Here is a 23,385-nt window from a genome sequence, read left to right as displayed (position 1 = left end):
AGAAACTCAGTGGAATTCTTCCAATCAGTTATTCTGAGAAGGGGCATGGCATAGCAAGCTTATTGTAGAAGTCAGAGGCTAAAATGAAGTTGCTTTGTATTTCCCAAGTCTTTCATTCCCACCTATTTGGCCTTGTTCCCTGTGACAGGTTAAGCTGTGGGTTGCCCAGTCAGATTTTGCCCAGCTGTATGGGCATCTTCATATAGCTCAGAAAACATCATTCATTAGCCACACTTCAGCAAGGCCAAGTATGGGGTGAGTCCTGGCATTTGCACAGATGCACACAATTACGTGTATGCACACACAAAGAGCCTGCCATTAAAATCTACATGCCCATCTCTTTTTATAGGGGAAGACAGCCCCAGCTGTGTATACAGCTTGGTGTTTCCCTTTGATCTGTGTTTGTTTCCAGTGTTTCTCATAGACTGGATCCTGGCGTTCTTCTCTTTCTCGTGTTTGCAGCTGCATAACTGCATACAGAGAAGCTCACTAGGGTGACTGGGGTGTAACTCCTTTCAGCAGCTTGGGGTGGGGGTTCCTCTTCCCTCCAGCCCCTCCTCTTTGCTTTGCTCCTGTCCCTTCCTCACCAAGCTGCACAGCAGGGGATTGTCTCGTTCTGCTAATGGAAACTGTGCCTAGCAGATGCCTCAGGATCCTCCCTTTGTGCTCTGCCTTCCTGCTCCCACACAACATGGCATTACTGCCCTTTGCCAGCTGCACGCAGCAGCTACAACTGCCACTCTGGAGCAGATCTTTTGCTCTGTCACCAAGGTCATAGCTCAGAGACCCAAAATTCCCCTTCACTTTCTAGCAACTTAACAGCACTGCCCCTGCAGCCTGCTCAGGCCCTGTTCTAAAGGAGAACAGCAAACTGCACTCTTACGTGGTGTTTTGTGAAGCTGTCAAAGATGGGGCTGAGAGGGGCCTGCAGCACTCATTTGCTCGGTCCCCACTCCCCAAGGCAGGACAAGCTCTATCTAAACCTTTCCTGACAGATGCTCATCTAGCATGGCCTTAAAAGCCTACGACAGCAGGATTGCCGGGGGAGGCAGAGCAACCTATTGCCCTGATTAACTGTTGGTACCACTAGAAAGTTTCTTCTGCTGCCTAAGAGTAAAATTGTTTTGGTGGTGTTGTAGAGGAGAAAAAAAAGCCATCTGAAGTTGAATGCATCTCTGTGAAGGGAAATGTCCTAAATGCTGAATATAGTAATTTGCTTTCATAGCAAGAATCACTTTGCTGAATATAGTAATTGACTTTCATAGCAAGAATCACTTTGTTTTAGATCCTACAAGTATGTAGGATCTTATCTCTGGCTGAGATAAGCAATTAGAAGGGGGAGAAAAATGTTATACTGCCTTTTCCTAATGCAAGTATTGCCACTTCACTTACCCAAAAAAGCAACTTTGGTGCCAAAAGAAGTGGGAAAAGGGATTGCAGCACTTGATCTGTGGTGGATGTTCCATATAATATGACCCTGTTAGGAAATGTGCAGAGCCTGTTCTCTGTGGCATGACCTCTTTTAAACTTATCTTGGCTTGGAGAAGCAGCTAAGAGGCTTGATGTTCACTGGGGAAAAAAAATCACATATCTCTATATGTTACAGTGAAGAGATTGCAAAGGGGGAGAATAAGAGAAATCTAGTATCTTCAGGAAAACAGAATGACAGGATTGCAGAAATTTAGAGGTTGGAAGGGATCTCCAGAGATCATTGAGTCCAACCCCCATGCCAAGGCAAGATCCACTAGGGTACTTCACACAGAAATGCATCCAGGTGGGTTTTGACAGTCTCCAGGGAAGGACACTCCACAGCCTCTGGGCAGCCTGTTCCAGTACTCCATCACCCTCACTGTAAATAAATTTCATCTCATGTTGAGGTGAAACCTTCTCTGTTCCAGTTTGTATCCATTGCTTCTTGTCTTACTGCTGCTGACTAGCAAAAAGAGATTGGCCCCATCCAGTTGACACCCACCTCTCAGATATTTTTACACAGTGATGAGATCTCCTCTCAGTCTTCTCTTCTCCAGACTAAACAGCCCCAGGTTTCTCAGCCTCTCTTCTAGGGGAGATGCTCAAGTCCCCCTGGGCTGCCCGGGGAGGTGGTGGAGTCGCTGTCCCTGGAGCTGTTCAAGGCAAGATTGGATGTGGCACTTGGTGCCATGGTCTAGCCTTGAGCTCTGTGGTAAAGGGTTGGACTTGATGATCTATGAGGTCTCTTCCCACCTTGGTGATACTGTGATACTGTGAATCGAGTGTCTCTTGGAGTTTCTTTGCATTGTGGTGTTCTTAGTGACTTCTGAGAAGAAACATGTGGTGGGGAAAGCAGAGTGGAAAGGAGGTGAGTCGGTGAGTTAAACACATCGTACATGGCTGGCAGTGGGCTGGAAGGCTGTGGGACAGGGAGGGCTCCTATAAGCTCTCCAAGCTGACTCTCAGGTCTGTGCAGACAGTGCTGCCTTGCGCTTCCCCTCAGCAATCCGTGGAAAGCAAGTTGAATGAATTTCTTAATGGCATTTCTTTGTATTTATTTTTTTAGAGGAGCATTTGTTAAAACTGTTCTGTTATTTTAAAGTTAAAAAAAGTGATTAATCTTGCCAGCCTCTGTAATCTCCTCAGCAATTCTGGGCATTCTTGAATCCGGGCACCCGGAGTGAAGTGTTTCTGTCTCCCACATAAAAGCAGTGAAAGAGCCTGTGTAACCTACATATTTTTTCAAAATAGAGGAGAGAAGCATCCTATTAAGATGTGTATGCTTGGGGGGGTGGTAATCAATGTCATAATCTTTTGGATACACTGGGTTAGCAGTAGAACACCATACGTAAAAAGTTTGGATGCTTGATTGCAAAGTCACAGCCTTCATCTGACAGTCTTGATTCAGACTAAACTCTTTTGAACTTTGCTGAAATTCCATCTTGGGAATTTTCTGGGACAAAGGACATCTGAGGTTTTGCTGCATATGTGGTGGGAAGCAGTGAGGGGTTATTGATCTGTTTTGAGAAGTGTGGCCATTTTGTACTCTGGGTGTTACTAACTAGCAAAGAAGGTGAAATGAATTAACTTCCCAAAGTGTCCTACTCTCTAGGCACTTCACATACCAGTGTCATTACTGAGCTACATGAGCACCTGAAAACCAAGAGTGGATTTAGCTGTGCAGTATTCCGTGAAGGAATTAGGATAAGCTCCATTTTGTGGATGAGCAGTGCGTGCTTCAGTTCCTCAAGGGATTTACCTGAGGTCATGCAAGCTGTCTGTGGACGAGTCTCCTAACTCTCACTTAAAGGTCTTGCCTGCTGCATAACCCTTTCCTGCTTGTGGAGAGAGCTGAAATGTCATCTCCGTTTGGTTGCTGCCTCTCTTCCTGAACGTGCATGCAAACTCCACATGCTCCTGGCTAGCACGGCGTGAGCAAAATCAAGAAATCTGTGCTTCTGCTTTGCCACTTGGCTCTTCTGATAAGGAAACCCACCAGGGAGGGCCTCTCCCCAGCTGAATGGTTTGCCATTAGAATTACCTTTTTTTGTAGTTTTTCTTGCTTTTGTAATTATTGTTAACACCAAGGAGTTTTGAAACCAACAAGAAATTATTTCATCATGGGACATTGTATAGAGGGTATCTGACAATTGAGCAGCAGTTTATTTTGCCTAAATTGTTGGGACCCTGTAAATGAAATAAGCACTACAAAATAACAGGGGAGGAGGGATGTGATTGTGACTATAATGCAGTGCCACTGCAGGTATTTCTCTAAGCTCTCATGGTTGTGTTCTTAATGTTGTCCTAATAGTTGAGCAAATGGAAACTAGTTTCCACTGAAATGAGGATTATGTGTTCCAGCTACTCTGTTTTTTTCTTTTCTTCTTTCCTTTTTTTTTTTTTCTCTTTTAAACATTCTTTTTCTTTCCTTCTCAATGCCTGGTTTGTTCCCAGGTGGGATCCTAACCCTTTTCCTGCCGGGAGAATAGAGAGTGAGCGAGTGTAAGGCAGTTAATCCTCCCACAAATGTTAGTTTATTCAACTACAGCTGTTCTTGGTTTGGTGGAATTAAAATCGTATCCCTCTGTGGCATTGCTGACTCAGGCAGGGGTCATAATGATCTTCTCCAGCTGATCAAGAGTTTGCTTGTAGAGTAGAATGTTCTGTCCTTAATGTAATGACTTCTTGAGTCCTGGTGGAAACACTGAGAGTTTTGCAGTTGGGCTGAAAAAAAATTGAGCTGTTTTCCACATCTTATGGATAAATTTTGTCTTGCTTTCTGCCCAATTCAATGGTTTCCAAGTTGCCAGCTTCACACTTTTTTTCCTCATTTGGGGTTCAAGGAGCTTTATGTTTCCTCACCTTTGAACCCTGACCCCTCTTTTGAAGAGCTGTGTTGATAAAGAGTTTGTGTTAGCATGCCACATAAGTCAGACAGAATCAAGGTGTATTTTCACATTCTCTGGTACCTCTTTCCAAAATGTCTTTTCTGGTACCTCTGCACATGTGAGATCAGGACATGACTCACCTGCCATCATAGTGCTGGGAGCTGTGCTTCTCTGTTCAGGTTCCCATGCTGAGTAACATACATAGTTAATTTGAGTTAACCTTAGCTTCTGAAATACAGTACAAAGGCTTGTGGTGATAGGACAAGGGGCAATGGCTTCAAACTAGAGAACAGCAGATTTAGATTGAATGTTATGAACAGGTTCTTGACCATGAAGGTAGTGGAACACTGGAATAGGTCGCTCAGGGAGGTGGTTGGGACCCTGGCCCTAGAGATACTCAAAGCAAGGCTCAGCAGAGGTCTGGGCAGCCTGATCTACTTGAGGATGTCCTTGGTGACTGCAGAGGGGGTTGAACTAGATGACCTTTGGAGGTCCCTTCCAACTCAGTTCATTCTGTGATTCCATAATTCTCTCCTTTAAGTGCAAAGGACCCCCATATCCAACAGGATGTCTTTAGTTCTCATTCTTGGTGCTCTTTTCCAGACATACATCTGGTAGTGGCCTTAGCTGGCAACTCCAGTTTCTTGGGAAGTTTGAGGTTAAATTTAAACCAATGTTACAAGGTGAAATTACATGCACTGCTTCCTCTGTTCCAGATGTATGCCCTCTCTACCTGAAAGGTACTGTAGATATTTGATGACTCCTTAAGTATTTCTGACAGTGTGAAGAGGTATTAGATGACGAGCACATGCTTTCCTTCTGGCATAAAAGATTTTGTGTAAACAAATATTCCAAATGGTCACATTGTTAGAATGTTTTTTCATTAAGGATTTTGATTTTCTTTTGTGAGGTGAGGAAACTGGAATATAGATTCAGGAAAGAAATGTACGGGGTGAAAAAAAAACAACCCTCTGTTCTACTTTTAATGAACAATAAAAGTCAAAATATCTTTTAGTAGCAATGGCTTATCTGTGTGACTTGTAAAATTCTGTTAAGGACAGAAATAACATAGTACCAGATCAGAATATATTCTTGATATCAGCACATTCCATGCTTATTATTTTGAAAACAGAAAATGTGTTTTCCAAAATAGCAAGTTGGTAGCATCCTTTACTCTTTCATTGTTGGACAAATGTCCATCTTACAAAGCAAGTGGTCATTCTTTTGACTGTTTGGTGGCATTGTTAGTTTTAAACCTTACTACATTTAATAAGCACCAAAGTCCAGGGTCTCTTTTGGTAATATTGTGAAGAAAAAGAGGTTCTAATATGAGGTACTCTGCGCCCTTAGTGCTCTGACATCCTGTGGACCTTAGGTAGCTTTGCCACAGTAGCCAGGAGAGTAGTCCAGGGACATTCCACAGCTACCTAATGGAAAGCTGCCTAATATCTCAGGTTATTCCCATCTTAGTGCAGGCAGGTGGCCTTAAAGGGTCTCTGCAGGTCCCTGATAATTAATGTTTTCAGGTGTGCACTATCATTGATTTCTCTTTGAGGGGCTGCAAAGACTCAATGATAGTAGCTCTGAACTAGAAAGCTTTTCCTGTTGCCTGGCAGTTTTAGAGGCAGTTAAGGATTATGAGGTGAGAACATCCCCGTTTCTCTGACTGCAGAAACCTTGCAGAAGCCTGAAATATCTCCTTTCTTTTCAAAGACATGGTGCTTAGCCAGGAAACCTCTGAACAGAATAATCAAGAATAGCTGGCAAGTTTGGAAAATCTTGGCTATGTTTGCCTGTGACCTAATTCTAGCAGTAAAGCTGAAAATCCATACATGGTAGCAAAGCAGGTTACTCTCTCCTCTTTGGTAAGATAGGTGTCTGATGAATGGTACTGCTGCTTTGCAGGCATGTTGGTGGTGTGGAGGAGGGGTGAGACAGCATGATGGTTGGAGCAACATGGCCAGACTTTGCTGCTGTGAGCACACTGTGTATCCCTAGAAGGGTGCTTATAATGGTATTAGTGAGAATGAGGGCACAGGACACTGTTGGCTATTTAAAGAGCAGGTCTATTTTTAAGCACCTTTTAACAAAGATGGAGTTTTTATTAGACTGGGCTAGTCAGGGCTGTATAATTAACCACCCTGGCTTGCACATTGATGTTTACAGCTTGCTTTGCATGTTCTCTGATAGCCAAAGGCAGGACTGAAACCATATCTTGCTCTCGAGGTAGCAAAACTGTGATACTTGTGTGGTTGTGAGTGTCACTGGAAAGCTGGTGCCAAATGATCTTGTGCAAGAGGTACCTAGATGTGACCCTACTAGTGGCATCTAGGCTGCGTTTTTAGGTCAGAGGGAGAATGTGATGTGGAGTATTTATGGCCTGGGACAGCTATAGGGTTTAACGTACTGTTGTAAGCACAGCTTAACCTGAAAGAGGTTTAGCTGGTAACATCGTGCATTCTGCTACTGTAAAGTTCAGTTAATTATACTCACCAGGGATTAAAATACTTCATGGCTAACGGCCAAGATCAATAATAATAATCCTCAATACATAACTTTAGAGGGAGACTGAACTTTGATAAATAATAATAGACTCCGCTCCAGAGCATCTGTTGCTATTAGGTGTTTCTTTGCAACTATCCAAGTTGCTTTCAATAAAAGACATAGAGGAGCTGAGAGATGGGAAGAGAAACTGATGGATGGGCAATGAGAGCTTGGTGCAAGATCTGGATGCAAATGAAGGGGCAAGAGAAAATGCTAGGCACTGATTGACTCCATTCCTCTGGTGGGCAGATAGCCACCTGTGCTGCTCTCATCACCTTTTCATTGTGAAGCACAGGCCATTGTATTTGATCTTTATTGAATTGGTCTGTTGTATTGATGCCTCTGAAGATCAAAGGGGTTAGGAAAGGATGAGTGGTCAAGCTCCCAAACAGCTGTGAGTCCATTCTGCAGGAGGCACCTTCCAAAATGATACAGTTTTTATTACTGTGAGAATCAGGCTTGAATATTTTTTTTAAACTATTCCTTTAAGCAACCTAGTTTTTAAAGTTATGGGACTACAGATGGTCTCTCTTATTATTATTTTATTCATTTAAATGAAGTGTCTGTATTCTAACCCTCTAGTTCAAAGAGAAAAACTTAAATATATGCAACAAATAAGACCCAAAGGCCCAGAAGTTATTGTGTGAATAAAAATAGCCCTAGATACATCAGTTCAGAATCCTAATGTTTTAGTCTGGTATTTGGGATCTGCTTCATTTAGGGTTTCTGCGTGCAGTCACAGGACCTTGTTTAGACATCAGTGAGTTTGGCAGCTCTTCTTCCAAAGAGTTTCCAATCCAGTAGACTGTTGGAGAAAATGGACAGAAGCAAAACCCTGGCCAGGCTGCTTACCTTAGGGCTTGCAGCTCATGTTGCATATGTGGAGCAGGGTTTGTGTACAACAAAACTGGCCCTTTTCACCAAGTATTTCAGTTGTTTGGCAGGGTGCTTCTTTCCCCGGTGTACCTTGTCTTTGCTTTTGTGACTGGACAAAATGTTGCTGTTGTAGAGCTCATTGATACATTGCTGCTTGCAATTAATTTCTCTTTATGGGCTTGAATCAGGGTGCTGCTTTTTGGAGCACTCGTTATTTCCCTGTTATGTAGCCTGTCACTGGGCAGAGGTGGACTGACTTTTGTCACTTTGAAAAGCTGCATTGCCTTGGTTTGTTTTGGTCTTGCTTGGTTGGTGTGTTTGTTTTATTATGAATATTCTTAGCATTGTTTAACCATAGTTCTCTGAATCATTCGTGGCTTGTTTTTCATCTGCCCTTGATTTGAGAATACAGTTGAGTGCACATTCATCTTTAACTTTTGCAGATAGATCTAATGTGGCTTAGATCCTGCTGAAAATGTTCCCCACGGAACTCTTTAAATAACTTCTTACAGCACGTTGCCAAATCTTTTTATTGTTGCCCCCTAAATTTTCATTTCTTTGAATCTAATGATAGAAAAGCTTAAAAAATTTAAATATCTAAGGTTTGGTTTGGTTTTGTTTTTAAGGTAGATTTTGTCAGCGTTTGGAATACAAATAGTCCTACCTGCCAGGGTGCCATCCATAGAAACTGACTAGAAACAGGCAAAGGAGCGAGTACCTCCTGCCACTGGGAGCAAAGGCATGAAAACAAATGATCGTGAGAAGAGACCTGATCTAAAATCAGGAAGCAAGGGTTGTTCGGGATAATTTCACAGCTCAGGTGGAGAATATTGACTTTTAGCTGCGTTTTTCTGAGCCATGTGTCTGGTTTCTCTGGTGTCCTGTGGACTCGGGGTGAGCGGGCGTGAGTGTGTTTATTGCAGGCTGGCTGGACGCCACCGCGGCTTTATTGCGCCTGGCTGGAGGGCTCGCAGCAGTTGCATAACGCTCTGCAGCAGGGGAAGCAGAGAAGGCACAGCCTCTGCCCGGCTGCCTCTCCATCCCTTACCCAAGTGCTTGGCGAAAGCTCTTCCTTCGCTGAAGACAGGCATCCCGTAAAGCTGGGGGCAGATATTGCTGTAGAGAGGTAGCCTGGCTGGGGGTTAGAGACAAGAGTAAGGAAAAAAAATCAAGTCTTAACCATAGTAGAGTTAAGCGTGCCTTGGACCTGTAAATTGCTTTTAGCAGGAAAAAAATATTTCCCTATATTTTCCCCTATCCTGTGTTTTTTGCATGTGTTTCTTATTACTTTTATCTCAAATTCATTCTCATCCAGTGAATTATTGATGTGGGGTCAGTCGTGTTTCTCCAGGAATTGCTTTCTTTAACCCGTGATCCCTCCTGAATTTTTTAAGCAATCTATTACCTTTGAAATCCAAACAAAGTTAGTGGTTTCTAATTTCAGGGTTAAACTAGACTTGACTTTGCAAAGGTGTAGAGGGAAGAGGAGGAAGGCAGAGGGGGAAGCATGGTGATGTCCTTTTGCGTGTTAAGATATTTTGGGTCGTTCTTTTGGTGCTGCTTTTGGTTTGATGCTGGTTTTTGTAGCATCCCTTGGAGAGCAAGTGTCCGATTTAGCCTCAGTGGGACTTGAACATATTCTTAATGTCGAGGACATGCTTATGTCCACTGCTGAATTGAAGCCCTATGGACCTGCAGGCATACTACAGAAATATCTGGGAAATGTTTTCCTTTTCCCTCAGATGCCCCCTTCTTTCAACATGCAAAAATCATAATTCAGCATTTTGAAATGCTGCTAGAGGCAAGTTGGTCATATCCTGCTGGGAGGGAGGCTTGATCTTTTAAAGATGGGAAGAGTGTGTGTGTGTCTCTGTGTGTTTTGCAGATGTTTGGGCCTTGATTCAGCAAAAGTCTATCAGCAGTGTCTGGCTAGGGGATAGTGCTGAATCGGGTAAACCCAGTGCTTCAGAGTTCAGTGTGCACATGTGCTTGACTGACTCCTCAGCAGAGAAAGTTTCTCCTCTCAGTTTCCATTGCTTTTGCCCGTGGTGGAAGATGGAAAAACCCCACAATCTCTCAAAACCGAAGAGCTCTCAGAACCTTTCCTAGCAAAGAAGCCGCAGTCTCTTCAGGGATGTTTACATTCGGTGATGGCTGCAGGCATTGTTTTCAGGCAACGTTTTCAAGAGGAGGACGGGGGGGAGGTGGTGTACACTGTGGTGTGTGAGTGCACAGGGGCTTGGTTGAACCCCTCCAGGGGGTTTCTTGGGCGTTGAGGATAGGTAGGTGTCTAGCCTCTGTGTAGCAGCTTTATCGACCAGCAGACACAATGCTTGGAGAAGAGGAAATGGGCATTTGTTTTTGCACCCATACCTTGTTCTGCACTGCAGTTTTGATTCAGGCAAAAGGGAGTACAGTTCCTGCAGTAGAATTTGGATGCAGGTTGTTCAGTGAGACAGCTGAAGCTATGAGCAAAAAGCACGCATAAATAAAGGTTTCCTCCCCGTGCTTTATATAATCAGACCGGATGATGTCATTGGGAGCTGGAGAGGAGAGCAGGCTGTGAAATTACAGCCCTCTGCAGCCGGGCACAGCCAAGTGCAAGGAGGGGATGCACAGAGCAAGGCTCCTCTCCGATAGAGGCTCAGGACAGAGGGTGTAGGGGCTCCAGCTTGGAGGGGAGCTGGGATAAAACTATCTAATGTGAATGCAGCCAGAAGCTCTCACACAGGCACAAAGGGAAAGGGGGGAGAACAGCACATGTCCAATGGGCAGCAGTGAGGCTGCCATTTTTTGAGCCAGCACCCTCTTCTTCCACCTGCAGCCACCTGGAGCTTGTTGTGGTGGGACTGTGGGGTTGCTAAGCTTGCACATCCCTCTTCTGCTTCACTCTCCTGGCCTGTGCATTTAGGAGCTGATGTGCCTTTTCCCACAGCAGCTCCTGGCAAAGAGGAGAATCCGTCCTCATTCTGCTTCCCCTCTGCATCCTAGAGGAGCTTGCTTTTAGGCTCCTGGCCCTGCACAGAGGAGGAAGCAGAATGGGCAGAGATGTGTTGTCCTAGCTAGAGTAGCCAGGTGGAACAAAATAAAAGGCTGTTCTCAGCTCTTCGAGCTGTTTTTCTGGAAGTGTGCTGCTCTTTTTCTGGCCTCCTTGATGCCCTACATGGGAATCCCAAATAGGAACCTTCTTCATCAGGAGGAGCAGCGAGGAGTTACTGGGCCCTCTTTAGTCTTGGGAAAAAGGAGGGCTTCCTCCTTTCAAATTATCCATATTCTTTCTTCAGCACATCTAGCACCTGCCATGTGCCCAGAATGCTACTGTGAGAGCCTGAGTGTTTTCCCAAGGCTACTTAGGCAGGAGGAAGGGCTCCAATTTCTCCCATCTCCCCTGCAGCTAGCATGCAAAGTCTTTGGCCTCAGTTGAAACTGGAATTCTCCTTCTGTCTTCCCTGGGATCAAGGCAGCGAGAGGCAGCAGCCCTTCACACCAAGCTGGAGTTGTTTCTCTGTTCCATGACAATATGGGCATTTAGACTTGTTTTTCCAGCTATTGGCAGATGCGTCAGATACTGGCATAATCCAGTGGTGTACATGGCAAGCCGTCTGGCTCTGTCTGGAGCCTGCACAATGCTGCTGTTTTCACTGAACACAAGAGCCTGCAGCGTAGGCAAAGCCACGTTGCAACAGAGTCCAGGTAAACAAGCAGGAGAGACATTCGTATTGTGGCCTGACCTGTGGGATTACAGGTGTCCAGGTACAGAGGACTTGATAAGAGAGGTTGATAGCTTTGTGATTGCTTTCTCTCTCAAATGGTCTTGTAGCTGAGTTTGCTGTGATGCTTTTGGTCTCTGGAGATTTTTTTTTTCCTGGGCTTTACCAAAGCCACCCATCAGCACCTCAGACCTGCCCATGTGTTCTGTGGTTTCCTTTTGTGGCCTGCTTGGGCTGTTGGAAGTTGAGCAAGGTCAGGGGCTGTGACCACGTTAGATTTTTAAAACAAAAAGACAAGACATTGAACACTGCAGAGGCAGGAGAGCTGGGGAAGCTGTTTGATTTCATCTCTCTGAAGGAAAGCAACGCTCATGTGCCAGGATGGTTTGTGGACATGGTTGCTCTTTACTGTGCCAGCCATGCTGGGCCAGGCTGCTCCTGAGCAGCTCTGCCAGTGTCTTCCCCCCTAGCAGTGGGAGGTGACTGCTGAGGCTGAAGGCTCTGGCCATCCCCAGTTCACACCGGCCTGTGCCCTGCTGCTGTGTGCTCATGTAATGCCCTGTGCTTTGCCCTTGGTCTGGCTTTGCTTGGAGGTATGAACGCACTCAGTTTGCAGTGGCATCAGAGCTCAGCTCTGAGTGCAGAGTGAGGGGAAATTCCATCAGCAGCGCAGAAGTGATTGGTTTGGTCTAACCCTTTCCAAACCTGCCTTGGCTCAGCCAGCAGCACCAGCGCCTGCCCCTGCAGTGTGCTCCTTGCAGGAGCCCTGTTGTGTGCCGTTGTGAGTTTATCCGCTTGTGCTCACACCCGGTGCTACAGCCATGTGTCCTCTGCTGATGTCTGGTGTGTCAGCAGAGACCATCGCCCCTGCTGCAGGCCACAGCGTTTGGCAACTGGCCAGCAGAGCTGCTGCCAGGACTAGCTTTTTTGGAAACCACCTCTGTGAGCCTAGGCCAATCTTCTGGGCTTTGAGAGACAATGTGGGGATCCAGATTGGGAAGGGAGGCTGGTGGTGTGTGTCCCCTTTGGGGCTGTGTGTGCTGGGGAAGTAACTCTATAAACTTTTCTAGTGCCCTCGTGAGGACCAGCCCTCTGACTGCTTTGCCCTCTACATGCCCTTATCAGGGCCAGCAGAATGCAGTAACCTTCAAACCACCATGGGGAGTGTTTATTACATGGATGGATCTTTGCATGTAGATTTCAGGCTGCTCTCATCAAAGCTGCGACTAACCAGGCTTTTGACGTGGCAGAGCAGGGCCATCCTTCCTTCCATCGTCTCTGCAATCCAGACAGTGTTTACTCCTGCCTCAAGCTGATTGCTGCTTCCAGGAATTGTGGTTCCTGGTGTAGCACCTTCTCTGGTTCCTGGTAAAACCTCCAGTGCTGGGACTCGGCCCAAAGCTCAGGCTATAAATGTGTTGTCCATGTGTCTCTGCCTTCAGGAGCAAGTTGTGATACATTTGACGCTGGTTAGATGTTAATTCTCCGAGCTTTTTTTGTATTCTATTGCAGGAATAATTACATTTTAGCCATGGGCTAGGAGTTGCTTCTGCCCAGCAGTGCTGGGGGGAGTCTGCAGTCCATACCTGTAGCATGTGCTATTTTAACAAATCCCCTGTTGGGTGCAACCTGCTTCTCAGCCCCAGATCTGTGCACACATCCTGAGCTCTACATGAGCTGCGTTTTTAACTTGGACTGATCCTGCACATGACTGGTGCTCATGTTCATGCTGTGAAGAGACAGGTTGCTGCTCTGTGCTGCAGCTTGATGGCTGTGCTCTGACAGGTCTCTGACTTGCCTCAGCAGCCGCTCAGGAAATCTGTGGCACAGCCAAAAATGGGTTCAAACCCCAGAGTGTCATTAACCACAAGATCATCCTCCTCTTCCTTTGTCTAGCTGCAGGAAGTTAGTGTCCAGTCTCCTGTTGGAATGCATGAACTGTAGTGACAATGTGAACCAGCAGTTTGTTGCTAACCACGCAGGTCATCATGGGACACTGGGCAAACGTCTGTAGTGGGTGTGCACAACTCCTGTTCATCAGGCTCTATGCTGAAAATGAGCTTCCAAGTAAAACCCTACCCCCTCATGTCATCCACGAGGGTTTAATGTGAGTGAGGTTTGCGCTAGAGCGAGCTGAGAAGTAAAGTATGAGACTGATGTGATTGCCATTTTTTGTCAGTTTGATTTATTTCAGTGATGATTTCCCTTTCCCCACCCCTTAGGTTGTTAATATTTAATGAAAAATAAGGCCCTTCAAGGCCCTTTCTGGTCAAACGCAGCCCTCTGGCCGTTCCTGAGACAGAATGATGGGCCCTTCGTAAAGAGATTTATAATAGAAACAGTGAGGAGCTGGCAGCCACAGCATCACTAGTGAACACTCCCCTGCACTGACAGTTCATCAGCAAAACCCCTGACCCTTCCACCCTTAATCATCCTTGCTTGTCACTGACATAATTGCCTGATTACAGACTGCTCTCCCCCACCCCTTTCAAAGTGGGTGCAATAGTGAATTTGAAAAACAAATGGAAATGAACTGTCCCTGCTCTTTTCTTGTTTGTTTTGTTTGCTCTTGTTTTGTTTTGTTTTTTCCCCCTTTTTCTTCCCCTCTATTGAGATGGATCAGGCTAAGATTCAGTTTCTTTGTGCCTGAGCAAAGACCAGGATAGGCTTTCAGGACTCTTTTGCACCGGTGTTTCTTGCATGTGAATGGTGGAGCTGATGTCATTGTGTTATTGATCAGGATGACAAGTTTGGACATAAATCATTAATGTCTGACAAAGAAAGAGGGAGGTAAAAAAGGCAACCCATACTTGATAGTTTTCCATAAATCTTGTGCTCATTCCTGCATACATGATACAGAGGAGGAGACAGCAGGAAGAGCTTTCCTGTGCAGCCTGAGTACGATGAGTTTTGCCACTGCTGCCTGAACCATTTTCCCCAGAACATGTTTCCATATTCTGCAGAAAATGGCTCATCGCAGCAGCAACACTGTCGTGCTTGAGCCTGCCTTTGTAGACTTGAGTCAAGGTAAGAAGATTGCCCAGGGGAATCACAGAATGTTAGAGATTGGAAGGGGCCTCCAGAGATCATTGAGTCCACCCCCCCTGACAAAGCAGGATCCCCTAGGGTAGTTCACACAGGAATGCATCCAGGTGGGTTTGGAAAGTCTCCAGAGAAGAAGACTCCACAACCTCTCTGGGCAGCCTGTTCCAGTGCTCTGTCACCCTCACTGTAAAGAAGTTTCTCCTCAGGTTGAGGTGAAACCTTCTATGTTCCAGTTGATATCTCCATTGTTCCCTGTCTTATATACTGTGCACTACAGAAATTAAATTGGCCTCCTTCACTTGACACCCACCCTTCAAATACTTATAGACATTGATCAGGTCCTCTATCAGTCTTCTCCTCTCAAGACTAAACAGCCCCAGGTCTCTCATACTCATTTCATAGGAGAAGGTCTTGGGTTCTCGTGTTCCCTCAGACCTTGCATCCCCAGCAGCATTTCAGACCTGCACCAAGGAAGGAGTAAGAGAGCAGTTCTTGGGAACCCCATCTCTCTGGCTCCTCAAACTGCTAGCAGGAACTGTTAGGCTTTTTGGGGCTGACCATTTTTTTTTTTCCTCACTGATCTTCTCAGTTGTATGCAAAAAGACAATGCTTAGAGCAGTTTGTAGCAAATGCTCCAGAGGCAGCAATGCACAAGTATGCAAGGGGTAGCAGTCATTCAAAACAGCTGAAAAAGAGGAAACTCGTGAGATGCTTGTACCATGTGCCTGCATGCTTTACCTCTGCACAAAGTTCATCCAGATGAGCCATATTATCAGTTCAGACAGCAAGCAAATAAACAGTGTCTGTCAGAGGTTAGCAATAACGCAAGTATTGTTCAGAGGATGATGTTTGCAGTATAAATAGTTTAATGGCAGTCTGTCCTCGTACCTGTGGGGACTCTTGTAGTGTGCAGAAAGAGGATAATGTGGAAACTGCATTTTAAGAGGGAAGGCGAGAGGGAAATGCCATTCCCTTTCTGAAAGCACACAGCTGACCCTCCTCTTCTCCCCTTGCAGCCGAGCTCACCTCCGCCTGTGTCTAGAACGCTTAAAAGTTCTGATACCGCTAGGACCAGACTGCACCAGGCACACAACGCTTGGGCTGCTCAACAAAGCCAAAGCACATATCAAGGTAAGAGCTGATTTTTCCCTGCTACTTTCAGTCTGGGCTGTAGGAAGTATAATTCAGCTGCTCACTCTTGCTGCCTTTTAGGCAACTGTTGAAGAAGACTAACAACTTCTAAAAGCCAAAAGCAAACCAGAAAGCGTTGTCCCCTTGGTTAGTCATCTATCACTGCTGCAAGCCACACTGTTAAGAGAGTCTATAATGATCTCTGTTAAGTACAGATTTGGAGGGTGGGGGTCTTGTTCTGTATTGTGATTGTTCATTGACAGCTGCACCTCTTCAAAGAAAACCATCCCCACTCTTGAAAGACTGCGTTTCGATAGGCCGTGCAGCATTTTTTCTGATGTGCCAGTGAGTTTCCACTGTCGAAGTATTAGCACAAACCACAAGAGTGTGAGACACAATTGGCTTGCTGGGGTTTCATGTGTAAACCTGCCAGCTAGCCCAACGCTCGTTTAGATTAATTTTTGGCAAAGAGAAGCATGAAAAGAAAACGCAGCATTGTCAGTGTCTGGAAGAGGCTGAAAGACTTTGTCGCAGGTCGGGATGGCAGGGAGGAGGATGGGTAGTGAAGGAGAAAAAAAGCACTGCCGAGGGGACAGAGTTAGCCTGAAATGACTCCCCCTTATGCAATGTGCTTGTTGTAGGAAACAAAGAACAGTGCCCTAGTAGATTTCCCAGCCGTGATCAAAGAAATCTGTAGTAGTTATGTAAATCACTTTCTGAATAGGAAACTGTTTCTGAGAAATCCTACTAAACCATGCAGCAAGGAACACTGAACTCCCAAGGCACGTTTTTATGTTACAGCGGATCATAACAAAACCCGAGTTGGTTTGGTTAAGGGATTGAGGCCCCTTGGTGGATAGCTTTGGTAATGCAAGTGACTGAACCCGTGTGGAATGACCCACAAACTGCTGCAGTTCAAATGGTTTCCCCGACAGAGGCTCTGTCCTCAGAGATCTTTTATATTAATGTGTATGATTTATCAGGACTTGAGAGGTTGAAGAGGTGTGAGGAGATGGCATTGTTCTTAGGGAATGCAAGGCAGCTTGGTTTGGGGCTCTTTCACAGCTTAAATACTTCTGGGTCGTGGAAAAGTCTTAAGCAAAGTGGGTGGCTGGGCAGTGGAGGTGAGAGGGAAGCAGGAAAAAAATGAAACTAATTATTAACTCATTTGTGTTCACGTTAGAAACTTGAAGAGGCTGAGAGGAGAAGCCAACACCAGCTTGAGAACCTGGAACGAGAACAAAGATTCCTAAAGAGAAGACTGGAACAACTACAGGGTCCTCAGGAGATAGAGCGAATACGAATGGACAGCATTGGATCTACCATTTCCTCGGATCGCTCGGACTCGGAGCGAGGTGGGTGTCACTGAAACAGCAGAGAATTCCCAGGCCATGGCAGTCATCCATTTGTTGTCACAGCTGTCCCCTCTTTAGGGCCTTTGGTGGTTAGGTTGCTGATTTTGCTCCCACATGTGCGCATACACACACACAGACACACCGTTACCTATGAAGGGTTTAGTATTTTGCATGAGTTCCCATGAAGTCTGGAAGAGGAGGCGTTACTGCCAACCTGAGCTGTTTTCTGTGGCATTCAAAGTGACCTCTTTCTCTGAAAAGCTCTCAAAATGCCAAAGCATTAGTTAGCAAAAACAAAGTGATCCCAAGATGGCAGCTAAATACCTGATGGTAAAGCTGACTTACTCACTGTGATGAATCTCGTGGCAACTCAAAGAGGACAATGGTAAGAAGATATCAGTGGGACAGAAAAGGGTGTTGCAAAGCAGCATCCAGCCTCTCATTCTGTATCTGGGCCACAGAATAACCATGGAGCCGTATGACCAAGCAAATTACCTCTTGACCTCCTTTCTTTTCCCAAGCATCCCATAGAGTTCATCTGCTTCGTTAAGTCTGGACAGAGATGATCTGAGTGACTACCTAAATTCAGAGAATTTTCTTGTTTTTAAACTATCTCTGTTGTGGAGAGAGATTTAGCACAGTAGGTGGTCCAGTGCTGACATCCAAAGATGCTGTATAGTTTGGGTGTGAGTCTGTAGTTTAAAAAGATAATGACAACCTTTTTTGGAAATTTTCCTAACCAGTATATGAACCCAGATACCTGGTTAATATCATCTCTGCTTTCCAAGTCTTTCTTAAAGATAAGATTTTTATGTTCTAAAACGTACTGTGCATCTCTGAGAGTAACATAGGTCCCCCATGATAATGCATTGTAATGCTCTAGATGAGTGGTCCCAGTTTTGGCAACACAGTTATTAGACAAGTAGCATGTTTCAGGGTAACTTCATGCTCCACTTTCTCTGTTACCCTTTGGTTTATGTTTCATTTTGCTGTCGTTTCTGGGGTGGGAGATGTCCAAAGAAACAGGCAATGAAACAAGAAGAGGAGGCTGAGGGAAGACCTCATGGCTGTCTACAGCCCCCTGAAAGGAGGCTGGGGCCAGGTGGGGGTTGGTCTCTTCTCCCTAGTAACAAGTGATAGGAGGAGAGGACATGTCTTTATGTTGCCCTGGGGGAGACATACATTGGACATGAGAAGAAAATTCATCCCTGAAGAGGTTCTCAAAGCCTGGCACAGGCTGTCCAGGAAGGTGATTGAATGCCCACGCTTGCAGGTGTTTCAAAGAGGCAGGGATGTAGTGCTGAGGGCCATGGTTTAGCCCCTGCCTTGGCAGAGTTAGAGAATGATTGAACTGGATGGTACTCAAAGTCTTTTCCAACCAAACTGATTCTGTGTTTCTGAGTTCAGTATGTGGGGTGTTCCACCTGTGCTGACAGTGTGGCCTTTGTGCTGGAGGAATCAAACCCCTTTGCTAAGTCCCTAAGAAAATTCCAACTGGTGTCTAGTCTTTTTATACATCATGTTGACTGCCCATCCTACTCTAGGGAGAACACTGAAAGCCTAACTGCTGGCCTGCTGCCGAATCCCTGGCTTGAAGGGAGCAGTTTGGTCTGTGATGCTAACCTGTGTGCTTTTGTCTCCTTTTCTTTTTTAGAAGAGATTGAAGTGGACGTTGAAAGCACAGAGTTCTCCCATGGAGAAGTGGACACTATCAGCACAACCAGCATCAGTGACATTGATGATCACAGCAGCTTGCAGAGTATTGGGAGTGACGAGGGTTACTCCAGCGCCAGTGTCAAGCTCTCATTTGCTTCCTAGAACCAAGTGAGGCAAGAGTGCAGGGCAAATGATTTTACTGGGGTGATAAAACTGGGTCCTAGATGCCAGTATCCTCTTTCAGAAATGACATAATGACAGCTAGTCCTGGAGAAACCTGTATATAAAGCTTTTTGGGTAAAGGAAGCCTCCACAGAAACCCACATGTGTTCATTTGGTCATGTAACCAATCCCAATCCCTGCTGGCAAAAGAGTTAGACCAAACACTAGGCCCTTTTGAAGTCAGTGAAATCTGTTTGTTTCTGTGGGACCCGGATCTAGACCTTAGCAACAAAACACTTTGTTTTGAGTTTATTTGTTTGAAAGAGGATACTAGAGACTCATCCCTCTCTTTATGTCATGAGATTTGAGAAATGTCTGAATTTCTTATACTGCATTCAGGTTGAACAACCTAGCTTAGGCCCTTCTGAAGAGCTTTTGTGGTCCTAAAAGGACCGTGTCCTACAGTTTGTCACAATCCAATACTGTTGTAATGTACTAGGAGATCTAAAGAAGGCTTAACATAGCCTAGGGGTGATAATGGTGATAATGATTAAGGTCTCATTCTGTGCCCAGAGAGAGAGTGGGGCAGCAAAGAGATGTTCAGGAGAGAACACCATTCAGCTCAGCTTTCTGTTGGACATCATTTAAAAAAGCAAGTACCTCTAATGCAGTGGCTAAAGCGAGAGGTACACACTTGTTATCTACCAGCACATCATGGGCTGTGGCATGCCTCAGGCTGTGGCACCGACAGCAGATCTCCCAGTAGATGCGTGCTCGCACGCAGGCACACAACCAGCTGAGGAGAGAGAGCAACCAGCACACACGAGAGGTGGTATGAGAGGAAGTCATGCCCGGATACTGAGCCACTCTGACCTTTTTATTTGAAGAGATTTTTTGATAAACATTTGTAAATGTGTTGGGAGGGAAAACACCCCAAGTCTGATGCGTCTTTTTAGAGCTTGTCCATACGAAACCTTAGGTGTCTTTTATATGAATTTATGCCACAAAAAGATCTCTGTTTTGACGAAGCACTTGACCCAGTGAAACGCAACGATGCTTTTTGCCATGCACACGATGGATGAAGGCTACGCTAGCTGGAAGAAGCCAGGTTTGGTGGGGGTTTCTTTGGTTTTCTTTTTAGAATCATTCCCTTTGCTACTTTTGAGGTTCCAGTCCAGTAGTTAACCTTAGCTAAGCTCAGCACGTCTCTCATGTTCATGTAACTTTTTGACTGCACGTCCTGCTCCCAAGGGCCTTGCCATCTTACCTGTGCAGGTGCTGTTAAGAGCTCTTGTAGCAGATGTTTTCTAATTCTCTTGGAGACGAGCATTCTAACCTGCACTTTGAGGGCTTTGCTGTATTTCATTTTTCTCTTTTTAATGGCCAGGATTATTTTTTGTTTTCCAAGTTTTAAAAAAACCAAACCTTGTTAGAGTCCTCACCTATGGCATTGTTTGAAACTTTGTATCTCCTTAAGTAATTTAACTACCCCTCATTACTAAGAGAAGGAAAAAAAGAAAAAAGGAAGAAAAAAAATGCTTTATCAAAGTCATAACTTATTTGCTGATTTGAATGGGTTGTTAATTTCAGTCCTTTAGATTTTATTTTATTGTTTTAGGTAGGGCTGGGCAAAAAGAGGTAAAATAAAATAAAAAAATAAAAATAAAGACAACCATATTTAGCAGTGCAGTGGAATTGTGTTTAAATGTTAGCATATGGTCCCCATTAAAGTAGCACTTTAACGCCATTAAACATTTCTGTATCTGAAATGAGTTTGTGTTCTTCCAGCTTGGTCATTCCTCTCACTTCAGCTGACTTTTTGTTCTTCTTGTGCCCTTCAGTCCTGACAGAAGAAGATCCTGAGCAAGTCTGCTGTAGGCTTTTGGATTATGATGAGTTTTAAATATTCTGATATTACCCCTCACTCTCCTCCAAAATGTGTCATCCCCTCTAAGAGGCACAAGGCCTGTGCTTGAGTAGAGCTGTAATGAATGATTCTGGTTTGTTTGGGTTGGTTGTTTAAATTAATTTGCTTACTAAGTCTGAATCAGGTTGTTGCTGTTGAATCTGTTTTCACGTGTGTGTTTGTAATCCAGGGGCTCAGTACACCTGCTCTTCTTCCTTCTGGGAGGTGACCTGGCAGGAGCAGGAATCTGCCACAGGCTGAGCTGAGCTTCAGGTTTACAAATGGGACCTGAGAGTTTTCAAAGAAGAAATGCTGCTTGGCATCAGTGTAATCTCTGAATGGTACAATGTTTGGGACAGTCTTGTAAGTGATGAAAGGTGGGAAACTTCAGCTCTAGCAAAGCTTTATTTATCTATATATCTTCTTGAAGGCATTGGGCACTTGTGCCGAGCAGTTGAATATTAATGGGATTTATTTATGTAGGACTTTTTTGCTGTAGCTGTCCCAGCAATTCCTCCCTGATATTTCTTAAGTGGTGACTTGGGAAAGAAATACAACAGCTAAGAAATACTGAGGTTCAAGGGGCGGGGATGGCTTTACTCTCCTAGTTGGTATAAAACAGTGGCATATCTATGGGTGGGTAAATGTATCTGAAATGTTTATTTGTATGCTCTAGGGCTGGTTTGGTATCTGACCTTCCCTAACGTTGAGGACTCAAAGGAATCTTGATACCAAGTGCACAAGCAGTGGCGAAAATACAGCTGATGAGCTTCACCAGCCACCCACCTGCTCAGCTAGCAGCAGTGTTCCACCCAGCAAGAGGACCAAGGTTAAAAGAAAACAAAGAGCTTTCCTAAGATCTGCTAAAGACACAAAGTTGGTTGCCCTGCTGCTGTGAGGTTCTTTGTGGCAGATTTTAGCAGGTTTCAGTTAGAGTTTGGATAGTTTCTTATGCGGTGGACCATTTCTCTGGGGTTGTCCTGCATTGCTTTATGACTGCACTGTGGGCTCTGGCCTTTCTTGTACATTTGCGTCTCGCAGGGTCTGTCACATTCCTTGCGTCTCCCTTTGCTGGTCTTGTCTCTTTGCATTGAAGTGTTGAAAATGACCAGTTTGTTCAGAGTAGTTGCTCTAACTTGCTTCAAGACAGGCCATGGGTTAGAAGGAACAGGTTATGCAGAACATCAGTTAGAAGGAACTGTAATGACCATGTGGTTAAAGCTGCATGAGTCCAAATTCTCCCCATTGTGGCAAGCTAGTATAATTCTGTGCCAGATCTGCTTTAAGGTCATGTTGCTACTCAAAGTACTATCAAAATTTCTGCTACTAACCACCCTGCTCTCATGTGGAACAGTGTGAGTATCTGAAGGTGCATATCCAAACTCTTGAGGCCTCTTACCCTTTGGAAGCTGAGATAGTGCATCACACTATTGAGCTCTAAGAGATCTAGCAGGGCAAGTCAGATTGACAGCTTTCCCCAGACAAGTGCTCTTACAGAAGCTTACTTTCTGTTTTGTCCAAACTGTCCTTAATAATAATGAAAAAAACAAGTTATTTTTGTTCACCCTGGAACATAAAGACAGAGAGAGGATGTTGCTAGTGAAAGCATGTTGCCGTTTGGGTTCCCAGCTCCAAGAGTCTTTAATGCACAGCTATGTGGGATTTGTGCTGCTTCTGAGGCCTCGTTCTACTCCTGTACAAGCAAGGACAAGCGAAACACTTCTCTCTGGACCTAAGTTTTGCCCTCCACACTAACTAGTTTCATTCAGGGTAAGACTTAGCACATGGTAATTTGGCTATGGAATCACATTTTTCTTTCTGCTTTACGAAATGATGCGAGGTTTTCTGCAGTTCGCTTTATGGATGGTACTGTTGTTCTGTTTTATTTTTGTGGAGGTTTTTTTTAGAGTAATACAAGTCCGAAATCTGTTCTCTGGTTAATTTTACAAGGATATGGTGACTTTTCCCATAAAAACAGGTTTGTGTGTCCTTTCCTTAGGCAGCTTGCCCACACAGTATACACACATGCATGCACAGCTCCCTTGCAAGCTCATTCTGTCAAGTCTTTCCTCTGTAAATTAGATCCCTGGCAGGTCCTTTTGCTATGGACAAACCCATTAAAAAGACCATCCAGCATCTCCCTTCTTTTGACACAAGTGTATTACAGTACGTCACCTCATGTCTGCAGACAAGCTGCAGATGACTATCTGGCTGCATTTGTCATGGTTATCCTCTGGCGAGTTGTCACTTGAAGGTCATTCTAATGTCTGTTCCATTAGAGGCATGTCAGTGACGAAAGTGGTCTCAAATCCATCTGTCTCTAGAAATCTGTGGGTCAATAGAAATGGGGTTAACTGTACAGACCTATCATTTTTCCAGGTTCTGTGGCTGTGTTTTCCTTTTGTTTGTGTTTGAGCTCTAGCCTCTTGCATTCCTGTGTTTGGTTCTCTTGTACTTGCTGCTCCCTGTTTGTATCCTGGGTGTCTGTGTTGCCATGTTGAAGTGGATGAAGCGTTTGGCTTCAGTGGAAGTGGGATCCATCACATGGAATAGATGGAGGTAGTCTTTTCTTCCCCAGGATCATAAGGTTTTCTTGTTGAGTATTTTCTGTCACCAGCCACATGTCACTGGAGAGAGAAACT

At 44.9% G+C, this 23,385-nt stretch overlaps 1 protein-coding gene across 2 annotated transcripts in view; it reads left to right on the top strand.

Annotated features, from left to right (window-relative positions):
- Nucleotides 1–20,609, top strand: part of MXI1 (MAX interactor 1, dimerization protein) — a 60,321-nt gene extending 39,712 nt beyond the window's left edge. For both annotated transcript variants that reach the window (XM_064144416.1, XM_064144417.1), the window contains exons 4-6: nt 15,550–15,664; nt 16,848–17,019; nt 18,674–20,609. In XM_064144416.1, the coding sequence (XP_064000486.1) occupies nt 15,550–15,664; nt 16,848–17,019; nt 18,674–18,837 (451 nt within the window). In that variant the 3' untranslated portion in view covers nt 18,838–20,609. The remainder of the gene's footprint in view (nt 1–15,549; nt 15,665–16,847; nt 17,020–18,673) is intronic.
- The last annotated feature ends 2,776 nt before the right edge of the window (nt 20,610–23,385 follow it).

Source organism: Pogoniulus pusillus, chromosome 6 (assembly GCF_015220805.1).
Source record: "Pogoniulus pusillus isolate bPogPus1 chromosome 6, bPogPus1.pri, whole genome shotgun sequence".
In the NCBI taxonomy this organism is placed as follows: domain Eukaryota; kingdom Metazoa; phylum Chordata; class Aves; order Piciformes; family Lybiidae; genus Pogoniulus; species Pogoniulus pusillus.
The sequence above is the reverse complement of the archived record's forward strand: the minus strand, read 5'-3'. Positions and strand labels throughout refer to the sequence as shown.